Source organism: Pelophylax lessonae (genome assembly GCF_965119305.1).
Source record: "Pelophylax lessonae genome assembly, chromosome: 3".
NCBI classification, from domain to species: Eukaryota; Metazoa; Chordata; class Amphibia; order Anura; family Ranidae; genus Pelophylax; species Pelophylax lessonae.
The window spans coordinates 243,495,395-243,516,571 of NC_138770.1; the positions used below are offsets into that span (position 1 = coordinate 243,495,395).

The window sequence follows — 21,177 nt, forward strand, 5'->3', positions numbered from 1 at the left end:
CTTCCCGATTGGCGAGGAGGAGGATCCGAGTGACAATAGCGAATTTTCATTTGCTATCGTCACACAATGGGTGGGCTCGGGGCGCACTGCTCTGGAGAGGCCGGGAATAGCCGAAAGTATACGAGCGGCGGCGGCGCATGCGCAATGATGTGTCAGCGTCGGGCGGCGCCATTTTTAAAATGAAGGCGCCTCCGGAACAGGTAAGTGAAACAGCTGCAGTACCTGCCATTATGCAGGGCTGCGGGCATAGTCCACCTGTACCATGCCCACAGCACTGCATCTCCTGTAGTATGCCCACAACCCCGGATCCTCTTGTACTATGCCAGTCACCCTGCATTCTCCTGTACCATGCCAGCCACCCTGCATTCTCCTGTACCATGCCAGCCACCCTGCATTCTCCTGTACCATGCCAGCCACCCTGCATTCTCCTGTACCATGCCAGCCACCCTGCATTCTCCTGTACCATGCCAGTCACACTGCATTCTCCTGTACCATGTCAGTACCCTGCATTCTCCTGTACCATGCCAGTCACCCTGTATTCTCCTGTACCATGCCAGCCACCCTGCATTCTCCTGTACCATGCCAGCCACCCTGCATTCTCCTGTACCATGTCAGTACCCTGCATTCTCCTGTACCATGCCAGTCACCCTGTATTCTCCTGTACCATGCCAGCCACCCTGCATTCTCCAGTACCATGCCAGTCACCCTGCATTCTCTTGTACCATGCCAGCCACCCTGCATTCTCCTGTACCATGCCAGTCACCCTGCATTCTCCTGTACCATGCCTGCCGCCCTGCATTCTCTCCCTAGGCTTATACTCGAGTCAATCATTTTTCCCATCTTTTTGTGGTAAAAGTAGGGGCCTCGGCTTATACTCGGGTCGACTTCTACTCGAGTATATACGGTAATTTTGAAGCTTTAAAAAAGCTTCAAGAATGTTTGATAAAATGCCCATGAAAGTGTTGTTTTTCTAATGATAAAAGCTTAAAGGGGATGTGATGTAGTTAAAAAAGATTTGCTTTGAGGCCTGGCTAGGATTTGGTGTGATGGCAGACATTTTTGTGAATTCTCTGCAAGGTCAATTCATAGACTTTGATCTCTTTCACACTTGGCTTGGTCCAACTCAACTTTGTTGACACAAAAAGCTTTGCCACTGGCCTCTGCTCCTGCCTGGCACTGCCAGTATTGCTGGCTGGCTGGATGCCTTTGCCTGCACAAAGAAGTAAATGATGTTACCACACAGATGCTCTGTAAAAACAGGAAGTAGGTGGAACTGCTCTATCTTAGTTCTCTATTATTTCCCAGTGCATTCTGGGATACCGTCCACTGTCTCTCTTCCATCACCTAGCTAACTCTTTATAAATGCTTCGCTAACAAATCATAAATGCTATAGGTGCTGCTAAGATGCAGTTACAGAGCATTTCCAATTAAATCAATGGAGGAGGCTGACAAGCGTTGATGCCTCATGAAAGCAAAATGCTGTTAATTTTTAACACAAAACAATACTATGGCTACTGTGTGTAGTGCACTGTGTGGCACCCATTATAATATTCATTGAAGGTATAGAAAAGCTTTGCTGGGGCGCTGTCCCCCGGAAGTTCGGCCCCCATTCACCGCTGGGCCAATTTAGAAAGGGCAGCATTTCGCACATGCGCAGTAGGGAACCAGCTGTGAAGCCCTTACCCGGAATGGCGGTGGCAGCACACGAGAGCCGATATGAAAATCGGCTTCAGGTGCCGACATCGTGAGAACCCTGGACAGATAAGTTCTAATATTTAAAAGTCAGTAGCTACACTATTTGTAGCTACTGACTTTCAATTTTTTTCCAGGGGGGCGGAACTCCTCTTTATATACTATAGCTGGCCTTGCCTTTATGGTCAATTAGATATACCTCATTAATCTCCTGAGGAAGTGACTGATTTGGTTCACAAAACACATTGATATTATCCCCTACTTCCCGTGTCTTTCATATGGAAGATATCTCTGGATGTATTCATACATTACAAGTAAAAATAACAAATATACAAGAGGGCATAAGGGGCAATGGGGATATATTAACATAAAAACAAGAGAAGGGAGCATCGACCTAGTGCAATAACAAAGCGTTTATTGGAAATGGTTAAAAGTCACAACATACATTATACTCACAAAAGTATGCTGTGTGTAAGCATAAAACCAAAGAATTCCTTCGGCTATCCGAAGACCTCAGGACCAGATTCCTTAATAATGATGACAAGGGAACTTGAAACTATCCATATAGATTCACTACTACTATCCACTACATATGTTATATAGATAACATACTGTATGTGGTTACAGGTTGAAATGTTGTGCCAGCTTTAATGTGTGTTTTTTAAGCAAAGAAGTTGCCTCTTAACCACTTGCCTACTGTGCACTTAAACACCCTTCCCATCCAGGCCAATTTTCAGCTTTCAGCGCTGTCACACTTTGAATGACAATTGCGCGGTCGTGCTACACTGTACCCATTTGAAATTTTTATCATTTTTTTCACACAAATAGAGCTTTCTTTTGGTGGTATTTAATCATCTCTGGGTTTTTTATTTTTTACAAAAAAAAAGAATAAAGACAGAAAATTTTGAAAAAAAAAAAAAAAGTTTTTCTTATTTTCTGTGAGTACATTTTGAAAATAAATTTTTCTCCTTCACTGAAGGGCGCTGATGAGGCGGCACTGATGGGCACTGATAGGCTGCACTGATGGGCACTGATGAGGTGGCACTTATGGGCACTGATGAGGTGGCACTTATGGGCACTGATGAGGTGGCACTTATGGGCACTGATGAGGAGGTACTAATATGCCGCAATGATGAGCACTGATAGGCGGCATTGATAGGTGGCACTGATAGGCGGCACTGATAGGTGGCACTGATATGCGGCACTGATAGGCGGCACTGCTGGGCACTGAGAGGTGGCACTGCTGGGCACTGAGGTGGCACTGCTGGGCACTGAGAGGCGGCACTGGCGGGCGGCACTGATGGGCACTGAGAGGCGGCACTGATGGGCACTGGCGGATGGCACTGATGGACACTGACGGGTGGCACTGATGAGCACTGATGGGCAGAACTGATGAGCACTGATGGGCAGCACCATCAGTGCCCACACTCAGTGCCCATAGTGCTGCCAGTCAGTGCTTATCAGTGCCTAGATGAGCAGGCACTGACTGGCAGCACTATGGGCACTGATTGTGGGCATTGATGGGGGACACTGATGGAGGGCACTGATGGGGGGGCACTGTGTATGTTTTTTACCTTTTAGTAATCAGGGCACTGGTAATCAGTGCCCTGATTACATGTCTCTTTGTCCCTGGCGCTGTGCAGCTCTCCCTCCTTCCTCACACTGCAGGCTCCGTGTGAGGAAGGAGCGCCGGCGATGAGAGATGATCTCATATGTTTACATATGAGATCATCTCTCATTGGATGATCCGATCACGTGGTGAATGGCCGCTGTGATTGGCCATTCACCACGATCTGTGATCGGCTGTGTCCAAGGGACACGGCCGACACAGATTCTCCCCGCTGCGCGCTCGCGGGAGCGCGCGGGGGGCGTGTCACTGGGAGGCCGTTTTTAAACGGCCTCCCGAAAATTCGAGTCCGCGCTGCAGCCGTATATAGGCTGTAGCGCGGATGGGAACTGGTTAACCTCTGCAACCTCCTTAAAATATGCCCCTTCTTCATCAATGACACCAAAAAGTTTCACTCCCTGGTTATCTCTCACCTTGACTACTGTATCTCCCTCCTCATTGGCTTAAGTTTACATAGCCTATCCCCCCTCAGTCAATCTTAGCAGCCGTTCAGTGTCTGCTACCCCTCTCTGTAGATCCCTCCATTGATTTCCACTCACCCAACTAATTAAATTCAAAATACTAACAACTTGCAAAGCCATCCAGTGTGTCCAATGCTCAGAAGATAAGTTGGAAGTGTATGGTGGATCGAAAGCTATTTATCTTAACTTAAGCACTATGTCACCACTCAAAGATATGGGGGCCAACACCTGTTTGTAAGAGACTTTATGTGCTTGCTGATGGTGGAAGAAACTGCTTGCACACCACATCATGTTTTCTGGGCACTTTTGAGGTGTTTTGCACACGTCCCTGTAAAGCGCTTCACTTTTTCTCTATATTCAAAAAGCCAGATTTAGGGATCTAGGGGGTGGCTTGGCAAAATCTTACAGCATTGTGTTCAAGTCAGAACATTCCTTGATTTACCCTAATCTGATACTGTGTAATCTCTTGTAAAATAAGCGCACAAAGATCCATAGATGGTCAGTGGGACTATACTTGCTGGAGCCTGTTCTCGTGTAGTTTCTGCAAGGACTGTGTTACGGAATCCCAAAAAGTTGAGTTCAAGGAATCATGAGATTACAGCAAAATGGAGTGGGTGACCAAAGACAGCGTCGTGCAGTGAAGCCATGGCTAGGTGAAAAATGAATCACTCAAACCATCATTTTCCATTTAGACTTAAATGTACTTTCTAGGATTTGAACAAAGTTGTTTATTCTCTTTTAAGATTAAATAAACCAGATTATATGTAGCTGTATATCTAGTGATGCAAATAAAAAAAAAAATGTCAGATCTCTAATTTCTGTCAACAAAAGGCAACTTTCAGACATACATTTTCAAAAACTGACAGTAGTTAGCTTGTATGGGGCAGCTGGAATATTAGGATTAGTGATGCATTACGAATGCTAAATGCACCATATTTAGAACAGTGTAAAATGGGAACATCAGCAGTTCTGTGAAGAACACAACAATCTTGTGTGCCAATAAAACATGTCTTATGAGCGGTTTTAGATTGTCCTTAGAGACGCAGTCGTAGTACTTATGTCATCAATGTCTCTGCTTCAAGCATCTGCCTAAGAGGATTTGCTCAGGATTTACCCAACATTCGACAGAGGTTTTCTGATATATGCTGCTTCTTGTTATATAGGTCTTGAAGGCCGAGCAGTGCTAAGATTGTCTTCCTGAAATGTTTTTTTATTGGAACAATTATTTCTTCAGTGGGACCTGCATTTAGTTCACCATGTGACATTTAGTTACATTTCACATGAATCTGTATGTATCTGCTGTGGCAGGTATTACACAGCTATTCCTCCACTGCTCAATATAAGCGTAAAGTAGAGTTCACTAAAGTACTGTATATGTACAGCCAAAAAAAAAAAAATGTTTAGCTTTGAATGCAAGGCTTTCAGCCTACCTGATTGTCAAGAAAGAAGGGAAAAAAGCAACCGTATGCTTCCCAGATGAACTGCCTGCCTTCTATGCAAAAACAGGAATACAAGCACCGAGCATCCCAGGCTGGTCAGATACTATCCCACACTTTCATCAACTATTAGAATTGCACTAGCAAAAAACTAAGGGGAAATATGCAACCCCCAACTAGGAGGAGGCCCACTCTTAAAGAATCCCCTCTGTGACTCTAAGCTTTTGAAGAAGAACCGTCTTAATTTTCTTCTTCATTTATCTTGAGCCATTTGTTCTTTGACCCAATCTTTCTACAGTAATATGGATAAAGCAAAACTCCAGGACACTTATTTTTTTTTTAAACACCACATTATAAATAAGTTACCTCTAAAGGCCCTTTTACACAGGGGACTGATCAAGTCAGCCTGTCAGTTTTTCAGGCAGACCCGATCGGACTCTCCAGTCTCCTCTATGGAGCGGCGGGTGTCGATGGACATGTGTCCGTTGACATCCACTGAAATCCGATCCTGTCTGCTGATGTACCCTATCCATCTGGTGGATTGGACCAGATGGCATTCGGGTGTAAACAGACAGGCGGGCCATTTACACCCGACCATCCACAGAGGAGAGTGGAGAGTGTCTGTGTCAGCTCTGCATGAGCAGAGCGGACACAGATCAGCCCTTCATCTGCTCAGCAGGAATCAGCAGAGAGATTCTCTGCTGAGCAGGCCGACTCCAACAGAGCCCACCCCGTGTGGGAGGGGCCTAATAAAGACTATCCTAGGTTTGGATGGCTGCTGGTTACTGCAAAAATCATAGCTGCTCTTTTGACTGATTTTACAAACAACCATATTTCTGGTGCTGCGGGCATGTAGAGCTGCGGCTGTGACAGAGAAGAGATCCTGTTGTTCAATTTTCCTTTAATCTCTCCTCCTCCTGACACAAAAGCCATGTATTAGTTTCACAAAATACAAGGCATTCTGTAAATGGATAAGGGGAAAGGAGAGGTGGATGAAGGACAGGATCCTTTCTTATCCAGTCACAGAATTCCAAGGCTTTTTGTGAATGGATGAGGGTAAAGAAAAATGAATGGGTGCAGATCAGTATAACAAATCAGGATACATCTTAGTTAGCTGAGCCTATAATCAAAATGCACCCTGCAAGCCTTTTTTTTTTTTTGATTCTTTATTTTTATTTGCAGAAGGGTTACAAAGTTTTACATGGCACATATTGGGGGGATCTACTAAACCTGGAGAACACAGAATCTGGTGCAGCTGTGAATAGTATCCAATCAGCTTCTGAAGTCAGCTTGTTCAATTAAGGTGGATGGGGGAATCCCTCCCACTGTGGTATTGTATTCTGACAGTGGGGCGTTTTCCCCACTGTGAGAATATAATGATCAGTGTTGCCGGCTATAGCTAGCTACACTGATTGTTTGGGGAAAACCCAACAGGCTGGTTGTACACAAATCAATCGTTAGGTTGACTTGTGTACAACCAGCCTGCCCATAAATTGAAATTTGTCTGGTCCCTGCTGAACCTCCTGGCCAGATTAAGTAGTTCAGTACAGACAAAAGTACTATACAACATTTGTTTAAGTTAGTGGAGAGTGTAGATGTTGAATCGGAGACAATTATTTTTATTTTTTTATTAAATTAAGGATTTAAGTCCCATTTTGACAGTATAACCTATGAATTGTCTTTGATTTACTACAGGCAGAGTAAAGTAATGGATCACACATGGTATGTAGTACATTGACACTTTGATCATTTGTTATCTGGATTTAAAGCCAGGTTGACATCTATCCATGTCCATTTTTGACTTTTTTGTAATGCATTTTTAACAAGTGACCCATGATTGGGGGCATGGGTTGAATGAATTGAGCTCAGGCTGCTTTTACCAGTTAACCACTTGGGCCAGGTGAGGTGTGCCGGGCTATCTCTTCCTATCCCTATGGCATTTTTACCAAGTGTTGTAGCATAATTGCACTTATATTCTACAGGGCATCAAGTGCTAAGATGCATGGAAAAATGGACGTCTCATTTTCAAACCACAACACACTGCAAAGATCTAAACAGCCTTGTTGGGGAAACCTAAACATGGTCAGGCCTGGCACTGGTTATGATCTTGTTCCCCTCAACTCCTCGAGTTAAATAGAGGTTTAAGATACAGAAATGTGTGAATCTATGAGGGGCCTGACTGCTGCTCCTGAACACACAGGCTAGGAGTTTTTTTTTCTGCCTCTTAATGTCCCTGCCTCATAAACACAGGACACATAGGCTAACATGCAGGGGCATTTATAATAAAAGACCAGATGACACTATGAGCAGCAGAAAAAATGCCCAGTGTGCATGAGGACTTATGGGTAATAAACTGGATTATCTAGCTCTAAGAGAGCCCATTATGTATAAATAATGAGAGTGTCTTCTGGAAATTCACAGTTTGGAAGTATAGAGGGTCACATAAGTGGGTTTGGCCCGTATTAATGAAGGGTATGTCATAAGTTATTCAGCTCTTTGCATAAATTATATAGTAGTATAAATACTATATATCCAGAAATATAAACAATGGAACACTTTCCTTTTTGCTGTTAAAGTGCCATCTATATATGTTTGATAAACTTGAATCATATTTATTGCGCAAGACTATGGTATGGATTTTTCTACAACAGATTCATTGAAATACCTTGCCTCTTAAGACGCATGTGTTTTTCTTTTCTTACGCTACATGGACGCCTTTTATTGCAACACAGAATAAGAGTGTTTGGGGGTTTTTCTACATTATACAGATGGCCTTTTCAGTCACTCTGCTTTCACATTGACAACATATTTTGTGGCTTGTCACAGCTCTGAAAATTCCCTTGGTGAATAGCGCAGTCCCTAGGTTGAGGCAAATGCTCAGTAAAGCTTTTGTCAGACAGACTTTCCAATATTGTTCTGTGACAGTGTATGAGCAATATGTTTACCTTGTATGATAAAGACACAAACACATATGTAAACATAGTCAAACATAAATCCATCTAATGTAATTTCTTACCAATGGGTATACAGAATATCTACATGTATATATTTTTACCATAAATACATTTTCGTACTATTCTGGCATTTTAATTTTAAAATAAAATAATTAAATACCACAAAAAAGCTCAGTCTCGAAAATAGTATAAAAAAAACAAATTTGGGTGCTGAAATGAAATGATGGAGTAATTGTCAGTCAAACTATCAGAGTGTCCATTTATTGGCATTCAATACACAAAATAGTATTCCCTACATCAGGGGTGCTCAATCTGTGGCCCTTTAATGGGACCTACCACCTCAGACCTGGAAAGCACATGCCCATGCTCTGGGATGGCAGGTCGGCAATCGCATATAGCATTCAACAGGTTGCCAATCTGCCATTCCGAAGAATCAGAGTGCATGGAGCCGGCAGTGTAGGAAGCAGGTGGCCGTGGAGTGCACTTCGCTTGTGACCTTTCTAGCAGTCTGGCGAGTGATGCCAGCAGAAGCTGGAAGAGGAAAAGGTCAGTGTATTAAACATCATATACACTGCAACTTTGCAATGGGCATATTATCATTTATAAAAAAGGGTTACTAAGCTGCTTTCACACTGATCTGCAGGTGCAGTGCATCTGCGGCTTTCCTGCGGGTTAGCTGCACTGAGACATTGACTTCTATTATATCATGCGGGTTTGGTGCGCATTCTGAAAGTGCATTATACCCGCAAGATATAATAGAAGTCTATGGCTCAGTGCAGCTAACAATCAGGAAAGCCGCAGGTGCAATGCGCTGCACCCATGGAGTCAGTAAACCGCAGTGCATCAGTATGAAAACAAGCATATAGAGGGCTCAGGGCAGTAAGGGTTCATTTACATTTTCAGTATGGGTGGCGGAAAAAGCCCATAGTTTATTGTGGCCCGCGACTGGTTGCCAAATCACTTAAGTGGCCCTCTCTCTTCAAATGTTGACCACCCCTGCCCTACATGAACAGGTTTCTATATCTCCCGAGGTAGACAAGCCATGTATGACAGCATACATATGCCAAATGAGACTCTAATGAGAAATATTTGAGGATATAAATATGAGAGATGTCATTGCTGACTTTTTTAAAGGGGCAGGAAATAGAACTATTGCTTTGTTGACCTTGATCAAGTACACTGGGTCGCTGGGTGCTGAGAGTAAAGCTGAGAGTCACACAGGGTGCTGAGACTGACGTAGGGTGCTGAGAGTGACGCTGGGTGTTGACAGCGATGCAGGATGCTGAGAGTGAGGCAGGGTGCTGAGAGTGACGCTGGGTGCTGACAGCGACGCAGGGTGCTGAGAGTGTGGAAGGATGGATTTGGCTTCCTGGAGAACCGGGTTGACTTCTCAGTCGGTTACTGGCTCTTTAGTAAGGACGAGCGGCACCTTAATGGGGATGGTACAGCTCTATTGGGAAGAAAGGCCGCAAAGTTGGAGGGGCTTTAAAACTAGGTTTTGGGGGGGAGGGTTCAAAGGTAGTGACAGTCAGCAGTGAGCGAAGGTCAGAGGGTAATATGGGAGTCAGTAGCGATAACAGTCATAATGTAAAATCCCTGGGTGAATGAGTGATCAAATCACCAACAAAGCATGAGAAAACTTAAAGAGAAACTAATATCCACTCATACAAAACTGAGAGGATAATACACAAATGCCAGGAGCCTAGCTAACAAAACTGGAAGAACTGGAACTGCTATTTCACAAGGATGGCTTGGCCTTAGTGGGAATAACAGAAACTTAGTTTGACAGCTCACATCACTGGCTGGCAAATACACAAGGGTATACCTTGTATAGGAAGGACAGGGAAGGTAAAAGAGAGGAAGGGTTATGTCTCTATATCAAAAATGATGTATGGGTGGTAGAGAGGAGTGACATTGTTAATGGGACGAGGGGGGAGGTGGAATTTGTGTGGGTAGAACTCCACAGGGAAGGAGTAAGTGGGAAATTAATAGTGTGGGGTATGTTATAGGCCCCCCAAACTGAAGGAGGAGGAGGGGCTGGACCTTCTATCACAGTTAGGAATACGAGCGAAGCAGGGAAATGTAATCATATTGGGGGACTTCAATTATCCAGATATTGACTGGGCAGAGGGGACAATTGGTGGATTCTCCTACTAGAAAGAATGCATTGCTAGATTTATTAATAACTAACAATCCAAGTCTGATGTCCGATGTGGCAATACGAGACAACTTGGGATCTAGCGATCACAGGATGATCACATTTAGCATCAATCATAGTAAAAGAAGGCACGAGGGGAGCCCAAGAACCCTAAACTTCAGAAGAGCAAACTTTTCTGAACTGTGCTCAATACTAGAGAGCATCAATTGGGACCTAACCCTAGAAACATTGAACACGGAGGAAAAATGGGAATGCTTTAGGAACATAATAAATAAAGGTAACACACAGTGGATTTCAATGGGAAATACAGAAGAACCAAGGTCAAACCTGGGTGACTAAACCGTAAAGTGAACATTCTTATTAGTGAGAAAAAAAGGGCCTTTAAGAATTATAAAGCGGAGGGGGCGTTTGTCAGCTTTCCAACAATACAATGAATGTAACAAGAAATGTAAGAACGGAATCAGGGGGGCTACAAAAGACTACGAGAGACACATAGCAGAGGAGAGTAAAAAAAATCCCATGGAATTCTTTAGCTATATTAATCACTTGTCGACCGCCCACCGCCTATATAGGGAGCGTTCTTGGGGGCGAACTTGTGCCGCCAGAGGCGTGCACCCACCCCCAATAGGCAGCAGGAATGCCGATCTACGGGGCCGCCAGGCACCCGCTGAGAGAGAACAATGGTCTGCTGCTGTTCTCTCTGAAATGAACACAGAGAGCCAGTGATCCTCCTATTTAGGATCACAGGTCTCTGTGTTCATTTCACAAGTCCCTCCCCCATACAGTTAGAAAACACTCCCCTAGGCTCACACTTAACCCTTTGATCGCCCCTGGGTTAACCCCTTCCCTGTCAATGACATTATTACAGTAACAGCGCATATTTTTAGCACTGATTACTGTAGTAATGTCACTGGTCCCCCCAAAAGTGTCAAAATGTCAGTTAGGGGTCCGATGTGTTCGCCACAATGTCGCAGTCCCTCAAAAAATCGCAGATCGCCGCCATTACTAGTAAAAATACATTAATAAAAATGACATAAATCTATCCCCTAGTTTGTAGACGCAATAGCTTTTCCGCAAACCAATCAAAATATGCTTATTGGAATTTGTTTTACCAAAAATATGTAGCAGAATACAAATTGGCCTAAAATGATGAAAAATTTTGATTTTTGGAATGTTATATAGCAGAAAGTGAAAAATATTTTTTTTTCTTCAGAATTGTCGCTCTTTTTTTGTTTATAGAGCAATAAATAAAAAACACCCAGGTGATCAAATGCCACCAAAAGAAAGCTATATTTGTAGGAAAAAAAAGGACATTGATTTTATTTAGGTACAGTGTCGCACGACCCGCAATTGCCTGTTAAAGTAACGCAGTGCCGAATCGCAAAAAATGGCCTGGTCATTAAGGGGGCAAATCCTTCCAGTCCAGAGGTGGTTAACCGTAAAAAAGCGAGGTCAGAGCACTTGCACACATAAAAAAAGATGAAGGGAGGATGGTTACAGAGGACACAGAGAAGGCAACTATACTAAATGCTTTCTTCGCCTCGGTTTTTACACAGGAAAAGGAGGGGTATACTGACCATGACAGTATTGTTAGCAGTACATCACAGGGCGTACCGCTTGGAGGACCTTAATTTTGAGAAGCAACAACAAGCAATACATTTATTTTCACTGGAAAAGAGACGCCTGAGAGGGGACATGATAGCAATTTACAAATACGTCAATGGTGATCCCAGCATAGGAAAAAACTATTCAGTCTCAGGGAGTGTAAGAGAACATGTGGCCACACAATGAGATTAGAGGAAAAGCGGTTTACCTTAAGCTGCGTAGGGTTTTTTTTACTGTCAGGGTGGTAAGAATGTGGAACTCTGTTCCACAATTGGTGGTATCAGCGGGGAGTATGGATACTTTTAAAAGACTCTTAGACATGCATCTCAAAGAACACAGTATACAGGGATATGGGAAATGTTTATCGTCACTGATACACACACACCTACACTGGTTGAACTGGATGGACAATTGTCTTTATTCAACCTTAGCTACTATATTACTATGTTACACAGGATGAGAGTTTAGCATTTTCATCATTCACTGACTGCTTGCTCAGCAGTAAAGTCAGAAATAGGACTGACCAGAGCCTATTCCTTTAAAAAATTCTGCAATGACAGATCACATACAGTATTTTAGTACACATGGATTCACTTTAGCCAGCGGGGGCAATTTTAATAGTTACAACTATTGTAGAAAGATAAGTCAAAAGAGTTCAGTAATGTCTATATACAGCTGGATAGCACAGAAAAACCAGAGTCCATGTATACAACACCCCTGTAAAATGAACATCTCTATATAGGCCACCTGTGGCACATGCTTTGAAAATTGGGATGAACAACAAATCCCTAACCTAATTTAAGGTTTGCATACAGTGTGCTATCTGTTTCAACATCCCTGAAGCATGCAGAAGAACATTTATAAAGGAATACTGGGAACAATATAGGGTAGCATTCAATGCAATCTACAAACAACTATGAACATCATGGGCTACACAACAGTATTAAAGTGACACTAAACTCTGGCTAAAAAATATATTTTCTAGTATGTATTCCTAACTCAAAAAGTCCCTTCTATTGCTCTCAGACTCCTCCAAATTCCTTTTTTTATGCTGCTACAATCCAACTTCCTATTAGAGGGCGGATACGTTCATTCTCCATGGTCTCACTGTGTGTAGCAACTAAGCCAACCTCTATTGCTCATTAGCTCATTCTTGACATAGACTATGGGATTTGCAGCATACATAGAGCCGTGTAAATGACCACAAACTAACATGCAGTGCTTTTTCCAAACAAATGGAAGTGAGGGGGGGGGGGGGGGGAATGAGAGGTTCAGGATCTCAGAAGGATGTTAGAAGGAGGCAAAAAAAACACAGTAAGAAAAAACTTAATGAAAAATAGAATATAAGGCCATTAAGTAGGGGATGTGTTTGGTTTATATTTGGAAAATAAGGATATTGTTTAGTGTCACTTTATTGGTTGAACTAGATGGACTTGTGTCTTTTTTCAACCAGACTAACTATGCAATTTTAAGACAAAGAATCTTACATAAAGTAAAGTAAACCTGTCACAAAACAGTGTATTTTAAACTGAAAAATGCATTAATGGAGGTTACCTTCAATAAAACCACATGATCAAAAAGACCAGCAAATCCAAAAAGACAACCTGACTGTTCTTGTGAAACTAAAGCTTTGCCCTACCACCCCCCCCCCTCCCTAACTCCCAAACTTCCCTATTGGTCAAGTGAGGCTCCCAATCAAACTAATGGACCAATAGGGAGGTTCAGCAGTAGGAGGGGTAGGAAATGTTAAAGTTTGTATAACAAGTTTAACTTTCCATATTTTCGGATCTTCTCATTATCCTGACAATCTATTTTTTACTGAAGGTAACACCTGCATACAAATGCAAGAACGAGTATGTGAATCCCTTCAAAATAACTGGTTTTCTGCAGCAATTTGCCATCAAATGTGATCTTATGCTTATCTAAGTCACAACAATAGACAATTACATTGGACTTAAGCTAATAACACACAAACAATTCTAATTTATTGTGTCTTTATTGAACACACACATTAATCATTCACAGTGATGGAGGAAAAGGAAATTAACCCATAGACTTATTAATTCAGCAAAAGCTAAATGGAGTCTGTGGTTTGCATACTCGGAGTCCATTTAATGAAATTAGTTTGGAGGTGTGGTTTATAGCTACTTTAATTGATAAAAGACACTTAAACATTTTAATATTGCTGTTCATAATAAGCATCAGCTGATGAGAATCATGCCTAGCAATCAAGAGTAGTTGATCTGCATAAGGGTGGAAAGGGATACAAAGCAATGTCAAAGTGTTTAGGCATCAAACAGTTGACAGTTAGATAAATTGTCTTGAATTCTGTGCCTACGCCTCCTAGAAGTGGGCTCCCAGCCAAGATGACTCCCAAGGCACAACACAGAATCCTCAATGAGGTAAAGAAAAACCTGTGTGATGGTATATGCTGCTTTACCTATGTATAGGTTCATGTATATTAATCAGGGTTGTTCCTGGAAGTATGAGAAAGTTTGGTCTTAGACCTCGAGTTGACCACTGTTGACTATCCCTGTCTTTTTCATTGTTTTTGGACAAATTGGCTAATAGTTTACCAATTATTATTCTGTCTCTCATGTAAATGTGTCAGATTTCATATTTCATTTGTTGCATTTTTATTTCTGTTAATGTAAGAGGTATATTCATCCTGGCAATGTATGGTTGGGTCTTGTTGCCTTGTATTTGACTGTTACTTGCATATGGCATTGCACTCTGTTTATGAGCCTAACTATGCTGTATTGTCTTGTTTGTTCAATAAAGCAATCCTGATTTAAATTATCAAAACATCATCCCAGCAGTGATGGAGGGAACATCATGATTTGGACTTGCTTCGCTGCCTCAGGGCCTGGACCACTTGTCATCATCGAGAGAGAACTGAATTCCAAAGTTTATAAAAATATCCTACATTATAATTTCAGGGTGGCTGTCTGCAAGCTGAAGCTTAGTAGAGAAGGGTGATGCAGCAGGACATTGACCCTAAGCATCAAAGTAAATCCACAACAGACTGGCTTAAGACAAAGAAAGTGACAAAAAAAAAGAAAAATGTAACTTTTAGAATGGCCTAGTCAGAGCCCAGACCTTACCCCATAGAGATGCTGTGGAATGACCTCAAGAGAGCCGTTCACACCAGACATCCTACATATGTGTCTGAGCTGAAGCAGTTTTGTAAAGAATGATGAAAAATTCTTCCTGAACGTTGTGCAGGTCTGATCCAGAGCTACCGAAAGAGCTTGCTTGAAGTCATTGCTGGCAGAGGAGGTTCGGCCAGCTAATAACTCCAATGGTTCACTTACTTTTTCCTTCAACACTGTGAGTGTTTAATGGGTGTGTTCAATAAAGACACAAGAAATTAGAATTGTTTGTATGTTATTAGCTTAAAGAAGTTGTAAAGGCAGAAGGTTTTTTTATCCTAATGCATTCTATGCATTAAGATAAAAAGACTTCTGTGTAAAGCACCCTCCCCACCACCCCCTAATACTTACCTGAGCCCCATCTCTGTCCAGTGATGTCCACAAGTCCCTCTGCCATCTGGCACTCTCCCTCCTGAATGGCTGAGACACAGGGGCGGTGGCAGCATTGGCTCCCACAGCTGTTAATCCAAGTCGGTTAGCCAATCAGGAGAGAGGGGGGGGGCACATGGAGCTGCAGCTCAGCTTCGGTGCCCCCATAGCAAACTGCTTGCTGTGGGGGAACTGCAAAACCAACTGCACAGAGGAGGTAAGTATAACATGCTTGTTATTAAAAAAAGAATAAAAAAAAACAAGACTTTACCATCACTTTAGGTTCATTGTGTTTGTCTATTGTTGTGACAGAGATGAGGATCAGATCACATTTTATGGCATTTCACTGCAGAAAACCAGTTAATTCCACAAGGGTTCACATACTTTTTCATGCCACTGTATTTTAAGAATTTTCTTAGTTTAGCTCATCAAGGTTTGTGGCAGGTTTACCCTGAAGTGTAGCTGCACCTCTGGGGCAATTATCCTTCATTGAAGCTTCCTCTGCTCCCATGCTATTATTATACTCACCTGTCCCTGATCCTGCAAGATATCATTGACAAGGCCACAGAGTCTTTTGTCAAGATTTTCCTGGCTGAGCCCATGCAAGCACTGTTTTTATTCAGTCCTATAGAGAGTTTATACTGCATGCTCTGCTGGAGTAGGAACTCTCCATAGAATTGAAGAGACATTGCATAACACACATGCGGTCCCAATTCAGAAGAGTGTGACAAGCAGAAAAATCGCACTGGATAGGTGAATATAAAACTTGTGGGGGGTCTGGGTGCAGGGAAAGCTTCAACATGCCTGCAACTACACCAAACGTATAGTGACACCTTCAGATGATTTATTAAAGGAGTTGAGAATGTTTGCTCAAAAACAAAAGTAAAATTTACTTTAACTATCAAATCCTGTGAAAGGCCAATTCCTGTTTATTTGATCTGAACATGATTGGATAATCAAAGTGAATTTTCACTCCTTTTTGAGTGAACATTCCTTACTCCTTTAGTGAGTCAGGTTCTTTAAAGAAGAACTATCGCTACATATTATTTATTTTTTTTAACTCCCTAGAAGACCAAGTATATATAGCCCTTGACCCGGTTCAATCCATCTCGGTTTCTAAGCAGCATGGTCAGACAGGTTTACCACATGGAGGGGTCGCTCCACAGACCAGTGCTGCCATTCACAAAAAAAAGATCACGCAGCCTGCGACGCTGTCCATCAGGGCTCCTTTCACACATCCACAGCCTGACCAATGGATGACACAGTGCTGTGTGAACGTTTAGTTTCATAAACGAGTGATCGGCAATGTTGGGCTCTGTTACTGGTGGAAACACAGCACCACAGCTCTGAGTAATCGGTCACCATTATGAATAAGAGATCAGTGCTGCTTGTTCATTATTAAGAGTAATAGATCCCTCAGGGCTACGGCTCTGTGTAATGTATCTACGGCTGCTTGTACACACACAGGGCAGACTTTACACTTTACCCTGAATAGTCTTTTACTGTTATGAATGATCAAGCAGCACTGATTGTTCATTCATATTAGTGACAGATAACTCCACTTAGAAGGGACGGGATCCTGTGCTGGCTGTACCTCATCCTTTTTATTTTACCAAAAATTGGGTATTATATTGTGTTTGTATTCACTATAATGTATTAAAGTGTATTTTTTCCAAAAAACGTGCATTTGAAAAATCCCTGCGCAAATACCATGTGACATTAAAAATTGTAACTGCCACCATTTTATTCTCTATGGCCTCTGCTAAATATATATATATATATATATATATATATATATATATATATATATATATATATACTTTATATATTGATTGGGGGTTCTAAGTAATTTTCAAGTAATGTTTAAGGAATAGCAAAGAAATTATATATATATATATATATATATATATATATATATATATATATATATATTATATATATATATATATATATATAATTTCTTTGCTATTCCTTAAATATTACTTGAAAATTACTTAGAACCCCCAAAAAGTCAATATATAAAGTATATATATATATATATATATACTTTATATATTGGCTGTTTGGGGGTTCAAAGTAATTTTCAAGTAATATTTAAGGAATAGCAAAAGAATTATGTTTTTTACATGTTGGATAGAAATCTCAGAATTGGCCTGGGTGGCAAGTGGTTAATATCACTTTAAAATCTAAAGTGTAATAATCTCTACTGCTGAAGAGTCCTGTGATAATGCTTAAAACAATAATTAACAACCTCATTAGAAAAGTAGCACTTATAAGTAGAGGTCTCTTGCATATCGATAACAAGTGTCTCCTGGAAAGGGAGATTAAAGCATGTCAAATGCAAAAGCCATAATGAGTAGTTTCATAAAGAGGTCTGAGGTGATGGCTGACATTAGTTTGCATGGTGGATTACCCACAGGGGACTGGGAGTAAAATCACGCAACATTTCAGGCATGATCATTTCATTAAATCAGCTGTAACAATATTCATAATTGTATATATACCCTGACTGGAAGAGCCGCTGTCTGATATCTGTGCGTGACCTCTTCACAATGGCCACAGGGTTTTAAGCACTAAGTGGCCTACTTATTGTTATAAACAAGGAGGAAAAAAAGCAGACTAAGAAAAAGAAAATTAAAAAGAAAAAACTAACCTGGAACATCTGCCTGACTTTCCTGCGAGGCAAATTCACATTAAGCTTATGCATGAGCTGGTAGATCTCTTCTATATTCAGCAAGCCATCCCCGTTCTTGTCAGCTTCTTCAAATGTCTGTTTCACCCATGTATGGATCCATTAAGGAAGTGCTGAAACTCATAAATGTGCCCAAGAATTGGTCTTTACACAGAAAGCTATTTATAATCATTATTTCAGTGAACATTTCTATTCCACAAGCATGCAGTCAGTGGTACCTTTATAATTCACTCGAACCAAAATTTGCAACCTGAATAAAACAGCACTATTGTTGATCCTTGGATATTGACTTTTTGTCAAAGTCACCAAACAAGCCCTTTTAATTTACTCCCCCTTAGACTGCAAAAATATACAAAGATCAGTGACACTGGACTGTTACTTGAAGGGCAGAGGTGAAGGCCTCCTTCTCTACGATGTGAGAGGCAAGATTATGGCACCAATGGGGGAATATCTGGATCTCTGGATATAGGCTGGAGTAGAAATGTGTTTTTAAGCTGCACAATTCATATTTGGCAGCAATCACTGTAAACATTGGCAAAGGAAAGAATTGCCTTCACACAACAATCGTATCAGAATAACTACTTAAGGAAGACTAAAGAAAATTGATTTTTCAGACTATTATTTCTGCAAGTTACTGCGTAACTATGAACAGAAGATCTTTATGACAAAAGCAGTTCAAACATTAAACAGACCCTGTCACCACAATATTCATTTCAACAACAATCTTCGCAGAAGATTATTTGTAAAATAAACATATTCTATGCATGTTATTTACCTGTAAAAGCCTCCCTGTGTAGGCATACAAAAGCCATGCTGGATGCCACCATCTTTGATGTTGGGTAAAAAGCCCCAGCAGAAGTGCTAAGCACTAAGCTACTGCGCCACCCCTATGAGGGTTCTATCTTTGACTTTATTGGTAAGTTGAGCTGGAAATTTTCTTTGCTTTTGCTTCGCCCTTCTATGTGCTCCTGGCGTCAAAAGGACAGTTATAGGTAAGGGCAGTGGCCATTTGTTTGTACTGTTGGAATACTGGTGAGGGGACACACTGGACATCTTTGCTGCCATGGTGCTACAGTATATGCTGGGTGTCCAGTGCGCCCCTGTGCTGTGCCTTTAAGGAGGGGTGGGCTCCCTCCAGGCTCACTTGTCCTCTGCCTATCCACTATTATGCATGTTCTTCTACTAAGGAGGCGCTCAAAATTTTGTGTTACAACTGCAGATAATATTGGGGTGCCGTGAAGTTGCTCTGCAGCTTATGCATGTATTTGCAAATGTGTGCAAACTAAACCCCTGTTTTTAACGCATACTGTTAGACAGGATAATTCGGTTGGTTGCAGGCTGCTCGATAAGTTGAGCTGGGAATTTTATTTGGTTTTATTTAACATGCATCACCCTTCCATGTGCTCCTTTTTGCAAAGTTATAGGTGGGGGCAGTGGCCATTTGTTTCTTCTATTTTGTCACACTACTAACAAGTGTTTTGTCACACAACTAATAGTTGTGTTTTTGCGAAATTCCCTTTCATAAGGTGTCTATGATTCTGCCAGCTTTCTAAAACACTGCATGGTCTATGTGCAGGAAATCTTACTCCCGGGAATGAAAAACTGTAAGACAATCAAGAAGGGGGATGAAAAGGAAGACTTTATAATTCAGTCTATGAAGAAAAATAAGTCAGTCTATGAAGAAAAATAAGTCACATACAAGTCAACGGCGATCTGGCCTAGGACCAGATCACAAACTGTTCATTCTCAGTTTCTCTTCCTTTCAGGGCTTGCTCTTATACTGTGCAAAAATAAAGTTAACATTTTAGCCTATTTATAAAATGTAATGGTCCCTGTTGCACTTTAATGAAAGCCAGAATGATGCTGGTTTCAGATCAGAGAAAGTTTCAATAAAACTATCGGGTGTACTTCATTTAGTTTCTCAGCGGAAGCATAAACCCCCTGCATTTAAGTACTTTTATAGGATAATGTGTCCTAAAGGATCGGGCTTCAATCTTTTGTAGCACTTGTTAAAAAGCTACAGGATGCATTTTATCAGAATATTATCATATATAAGGTGCTACAAAATGTATTTCAAGCTGTTCCCCAAGTAACATTTCCTGTCAACTTCAGTGTTGAGCAGAAAAATTAGAAGGTCTCCAGCAAAGTCTCATAAATGTTTAATTAACGATGCCTCTTCCACTGAATTAATAGCACTTATGAGTCCACCGGGAGATTAAAAAAATGCTTGGAATGCAAATCTTAACAAACATGTTAAAATGCATTCTGATGAATTTTATCTGTGTCAAAAAGATGTTGAGTTTATTCTAGTTTATCTTTAATACTGTTGTAATTTTGGTAAAGACTGCATTTTTCTCATTAGCAGACAACTATATTCTCTAAAGTATAGTATATACTGGCTAATTATTCTCTTCTATAAAGCAAACTACAATTTACAAAGCATGCTAATGTGTAGCAACCAACCAGAATGTAGCTTTAGATAATCCATGCTATTGGTATTGTACACTAATGCACTATACACTAATGCTGCTTGCACTGGGCCACTGCATAAGATGAACACATTTTGGAATGGTTCATAAAGATGATGCTGCCTATGCCAAATATTTTGTAATTTTGAGTATCTCCTGCAGAACTAGGTGAAGAAATCTACCATGAAGTTGGAAATATTCCTTATTTTTATGAAGGGAACTAATTATTGTAAATAAATGAAAGCAACCAATATCTGTCCCCATGAACGTAAACCAGTGGTACCTCTAACCATTCCCCTTGGCCATTTGTTTAGAATGTGCTTCCTTCAATGTGTTAAAAGAAGCAATATGGTGGCACCCAAAGGAGAATAACTGGGTCTAGAAGATTCTGTTGGATTACGTATATCTCCTAGCTCCATAGGTACCTCTATAATAACTGGAAAAAGAGGGCTAATAGCAAACAATTGCAACCAGACATTAATACCCTGCATTTAAAAGTATTTAGGGGAACCTGCTACAGCCATAGGCTAGTTGTGCTATGAATCTTTAGATGCATATGGTAT

The 21,177-nt window shown here is 41.3% G+C and overlaps 1 protein-coding gene across 3 annotated transcripts in view; it reads right to left on the minus strand.

Moving 5' to 3' along the window:
• Positions 1-21,177, minus strand: part of PLCH1 (phospholipase C eta 1) — a 264,244-nt gene that overhangs the window by 106,736 nt on the left and 136,331 nt on the right. For 2 of the 3 annotated variants that reach the window (XM_082251169.1, XM_082251168.1), the window contains exon 1: positions 18,108-18,231. In XM_082251169.1, coding sequence (XP_082107295.1) covers positions 18,108-18,161 — 54 coding nt within the window. In that variant the 5' untranslated portion in view covers positions 18,162-18,231. Of the gene's footprint in view, positions 1-18,107; positions 18,238-21,177 lie in introns of those variants that run through there. The other variant, XM_082251170.1, reaches the window with a different exon arrangement.